The following is a 4,908-nucleotide window of genomic DNA, read 5'->3' as shown; positions in this document are numbered from 1 at the left end:
TTGTCTGTTCGTCTTACCCGTGCGTGAAATTGTATTTAGTATTTGGAACGGCGCGTGCGTTCAGTGTGAAGAAGGACGTTCTACCTACCCTTAGTAGAAGCAACCTTATCTATTTTTCTCAGTGCCGAGAATGTGAAGATCGGTACGTAGGTAGAACCCTTCAACACCTGGGCGCACGCATCCGTCAACATGTGCCGTTAGGTCTTGTCCCTGTTGACGCTCGTGGTACTCGTCCTCGTCGTGGCTGTCCTCCAAAATGTGCTGTGCAGTCCGATACTGGAACGCCTTTGTCTGCGTCCAGTGTAGATGTACGCATGCGCGCCTCCGCCTCGACGGGCGGGGAGCTTGACCCATCTCAGACTAGCGTGAGGAAGTGAGGAAGACCATCCCGAAAACCGCCCAATGTGACACCGGAGCTCACGGACACCGGAAGAGTTACCAGAAGCAAGGTGAAGAGACGAAGTACTGGAGATTTGAATACGTCGGTACTGGAAGTGACAACAACGATCAACAAGAGGAAACGAGGAAGACCGAGGAGTCAAACGAAAACGACCATGAATTCAAAGGACGTTGGAGGTGTCAACAAGCCCAACGGAAGAGAACAACGGCAAACGTCGAAGGTTACAGAGCTAAATGATCGGACATCGTCCATCAAGCGTCATTTGTCGGGAAGTGCTAATTGTCGTGAGTTGTATAGTGATGATGTCTTTTCGGTTTTAACTCGTGGAAGGTCTAAGTTACATCTTGCTGTGTTAGAAGCTCTGTATATTCGTAAACTAGATCCAGAACTATGTGTACAGAAGGAGAATGTGTTATCGTTGCAGTTGTTTGGTGTCACACCTCGTGAAAGTGTGACAAGTGCTTCTTGATGTGTTCAACGTGTTTGTCTACAACTTGCTGCTTTTGTTTTCGAGTTTTTTTTCTTTCACACTTTAGTCATTTTATCGCCTATGTTGAAGTGTTGACTTTTTCTCTATTTTTCTATATAGTTTTGTGTTTTTCCAAATTTCCAACATTCCCTGTACTATCCTGAAGAGAAGGGAAAGAAAACGTTTGATAGGAAAGAAGTGTCTACTGAATTGTGTGGATTTGCGTCGTTGCATGCGAATAATAATAATTATTATTGTTTGTAAGAAAGGTTTGCTCCCCACACCGGAGCTCGCGCTATTCCGCCGAATTTACTTGACACTTGACTGACTCACGACTGCCATCCAGAGCACACGAGAAGTCCATCGAACCTTCGACTCGGCAAACCTGCAAGAAAGCACCACTCCCTGCTCAATACACAGTGTTTCGGGGAATTCACCCCTCATCAGTTGAGCTTGAGTAGGCTGAGGAAGATTGTGCCTGAAGAGCACCACTTATATAGTGCTCTCCAGGCACAAACATCACCAGGGATACAAACTTACAGAGACGCTCCGCTTCCAGCGCGATAAACACCTCGTGAACACCAGATAGTAGCGTGAGTCAGTGTCAAGTAAATTCGGCGGAATAGCGCGAGCTCCGGTGTGGGGAGCAAACCTTTCTTACAAATCATCGCCGAAGTCGCAACCTCTACTTCGTACTGTTGTGCCCGGCGCGGGCTTGCGACTAGTTGGTTTGGAGGTGACAGCGTTGCGAATGACCGAGGGTCCTCGACGTCTGTCTCACCGTCCAGGAGCGACACTGACTCACGCTACTATCTGGTGTTCACGAGGTGTTTATCGCGCTGGAAGCGGAGCGTCTCTGTAAGTTTGTATCCCTGGTGATGTTTGTGCCTGGAGAGCACTATATAAGTGGTGCTCTTCAGGCACAATCTTCCTCAGCCTACTCAAGCTCAACTGATGAGGGGTGAATTCCCCGAAACACTGTGTATTGAGCAGGGAGTGGTGCTTTCTTGCAGGTTTGCCGAGTCGAAGGTTCGATGGACTTCTCGTGTGCTCTGGATGGCAGTCGTGAGTCAGTCAAGTGTCAAGTGAATTCGGCGGAATAGCGCGAGCTCCGGTGTGGGGAGCAAACCTTTCTTACAAATCATCGCCGAAGTCGCAACCACTACTTCGTACTGTTGTGCCCAGCGCGGGCTTGCGACTAGTTGGTTTGGAGGTGACAGCGTTGCGAATGACCGAGGGTCCTCGACGTCTGTCTCACCGTCCAGGAGCGACACTGACTCACGCTACTATCTGGTGTTCACGAGGTGTTTATCGCGCTGGAAGCGGAGCGTCTCTGTAAGTTTGTATCCCTGGTGATGTTTGTGCCTGGAGAGCACTATATAAGTGGTGCTCTTCAGGCACAATCTTCCTCAGCCTACTCAAGCTCAACTGATGAGGGGTGAATTCCCCGAAACACTGTGTATTGAGCAGGGAGTGGTGCTTTCTTGCAGGTTTGCCGAGTCGAAGGTTCGATGGACTTCTCGTGTGCTCTGGATGGCAGTCGTGAGTCAGTCAAGTGTCAAGTAAATTCGGCGGAATAGCGCGAGCTCCGGTGTGGGGAGCAAACCTTTCTTACAAATCATCGCCGAAGTCGCAACCACTACTTCGTATTATTATTATTATTATTGAAGAAGGGCTGAGGCTTCCTGCAGCTTCATCTGCGAAAAGAATTCGGGTGGACACACCCATTCCCATAGCGCTGCATATCACATCCGAACCAGTTCCGTTATTTTTACAACGTTTCGGCACTTGGCCATCGTCAGGTAATAACAATGAATACCGTGGAAGCCACACAAGAGCAGTATATACGCAGAGTCTAGCGCCAAAAAATTATCGCAAATAATGCTGAGTAATTACACGAATGCATAAAAACCAGCATTTGCTTCCGGGAAGGATTCACAAACATAAGACAAAAACACCATGGCTCAATGTAACTGAACATACGAAAAGCAGCTTCTATTGTCAAGTTCGAGTGGCAATGTCAGAAAGACGGTAGACTGTTCGTGCACGATGTTCACCCTGCAGGGGATGAGTCAAAGACGCGGCTCGGCAGAGGAAGATGAGTGCCGCGGGTTGCCATTCCACCGTGACTTATCCACTGCCAACTGCTGCAGCTGATTAAGGCCTCTAAGCGTGCCCAGGCGAATGCCGAGTCAGGCTAGGCAGTCCTGAGAAAGAGCTGAGAGGAGAGTTTACCTGGGTCGGCCCAGTCGACCGCGCAGGCTCGCGGTGGCTGAAACCTCTAACACGCGCTGTGGGAGAGAGCTCTTCTGCATTCTCAGTATGTGACCAAGGAGCTCCCAACGCCGTTGGTCAATTTCGAGCGAAATTGGTGCTGAGCCGCAGATGTCGTACAGATGCTTGTTGGTTATTGTGTTCGGGAACTTAACGCCAGCCATTGTTCTCAGATGCCTTCGATGAAAGGTGTCAATCCCTCTGGTGGTGGCATCTGTGAGACCCCATGTCGCACAGTTGTACAACAGCACTGGCTTCACATAGGTATTGTACAGCGCAACTCTAAGCAGTAGTGAGGTAGATTGATGCTTGAAGAGTGCGTACAACGAACAGAATGCCTGGGTTGCTAGGGCCTTTCTGGCTTGGACATCTTGCGCTGAGCCTAGCCGTGATCCCAGCGGCTTCGCATTTCTCCATGCTTCGGAACCACGCTCCTCCAGATCATCAGCCAGGTATATCTTTGTTCGTTCAGTTTTGGAGGTATTAACGGTGAGGTTATGGCTTGGGAGGGTCTCTGCACATGGATCATGAATGTCCTCTAGCTCTTGCTCATCAGTTCCAATGAAGTCTAGATCATCCGCATACTGCAGTTCAGGTGGTAGGATGTCGTCAGGAGGGGAGTCAGATCTGATACCTCGCAGTGCACTCTCAAAGTAGCATGTAAACAGAATCGGACTAAGACTGTCACCCTGAACTCCGCCAGTTGGCGTGATGGAAAGGCGAACCCCGCGCTCCCGCCATCCGCCCCAGTAGTATAGGGGGAGGGGGTTCTGGCTCACCTGGCGGTGAGCCAAAATCGACTTTCTCGATCGGGCCTTTGGGCCGACCTCCCAAGTCTCCCCCTCCCCTATACTACTGTATTAGAGGATAGACACTCCAAGTACTAATTTTACATCCCCGAGTACTAATTTTACACCTCCAAGTACTAATTTTACCACTCCGATCACTGATCCAATGTTGGCTCAACCCCATTCCAGAAAAGTGAGCCAACTTGCTCCCTCCGAGAAATCGGAAGTGAGCCAACTTCAGCTTTTTCACTTACCCAATATTGGCTCACTTCGAGGACTGATGTGGGATCGGTTTCTGAGCCAACTTCGGGTGGTTCAGCTTTGGATGATTCACCACCATCAATCAGTAACTCATACACATTTTCCATCTCATCGTCAACAATATATTTCCCCATCTTCTAGCTCTCGTGATATCTTTTCTGCATACTCAACTGTTTCCTGTTTTAGTTTTGCTAAGGGATGGGTCATTTCCGCATATATCTTTTCTTGTTTTTCATCAGTTTTTGTTGTGGTAATCGGTGGTCTCCATCCTGAGTTGAATGCTGCTCCCACCTCAGCAAGGGTTTCTTTTGTGGGTATGTAAGGCGTATTTTCACCTGATCATCTTTACATGATGTGGGTGGTTTCGAAAGATGTGTATTCGTCTTTCTTTCTGTGATATATTTTTTATTTGTCTGTGAAATACACCAGCAGTAATGGGGATGAGAAGAAGAAGAAGGAAAAGAGGTATATCAAGTTGTTTGATTTCCCCGATGTTGTCGATGTAATTCCCGATGTTCCCGATATAATTCCCGGTGTTCCCGATGTAATTCCCGATGTTCCCGATATAATTCCCGATGTTCCCGATGACTTCCCGATGTTCCCGGTGTTGTCGGTGTAATTCCCGATGTTCCCGGTGTTGTCGGTGGTGTCGGTGTAATTCCCGATGTTTCCGGTGTTGTCGGTGGTATCGGTGTTGTCGGTGGTGTCGGTGGTGC

At 48.9% G+C, this 4,908-nt stretch overlaps 1 protein-coding gene across 1 annotated transcript; it reads right to left on the bottom strand.

The window, feature by feature from the left end:
• Positions 1-3,100: 3,100 nt before the first annotated feature.
• LOC135813051 (uncharacterized) lies at positions 3,101-4,326 on the bottom strand. The gene is made up of 2 exons (XM_065326269.1): positions 4,186-4,326; positions 3,101-3,832 (listed from the first exon to the last, which is right to left on the bottom strand). Exons 1-2 carry the CDS (start codon positions 4,324-4,326, stop codon positions 3,101-3,103), a joined length of 873 nt encoding a protein of 290 aa, XP_065182341.1.
• Positions 4,327-4,908: the final 582 nt, after the last annotated feature.

This window comes from Sycon ciliatum, chromosome 3 (genome assembly GCF_964019385.1).
Source record: "Sycon ciliatum chromosome 3, ocSycCili1.1, whole genome shotgun sequence".
Classification (NCBI taxonomy): Eukaryota; Metazoa; Porifera; class Calcarea; order Leucosolenida; family Sycettidae; genus Sycon; species Sycon ciliatum.
The sequence above is the reverse complement of the archived record's forward strand: the minus strand, read 5'-3'. Positions and strand labels throughout refer to the sequence as shown.

Excerpts from the sequence above, each read along its gene's own strand:
- LOC135813051 (XM_065326269.1), bottom strand. The coding sequence starts at position 4,326 with ATGGGGAAATATATTGTTGACGATGAGATGGAAAATGTGTATGAGTTA. Across the intron at positions 3,833-4,185 it reads TCGAAGTGAGCCAATATTGG|GGTGACAGTCTTAGTCCGAT; the intron begins GTAAGTGAAAAA and ends GGCGGAGTTCAG.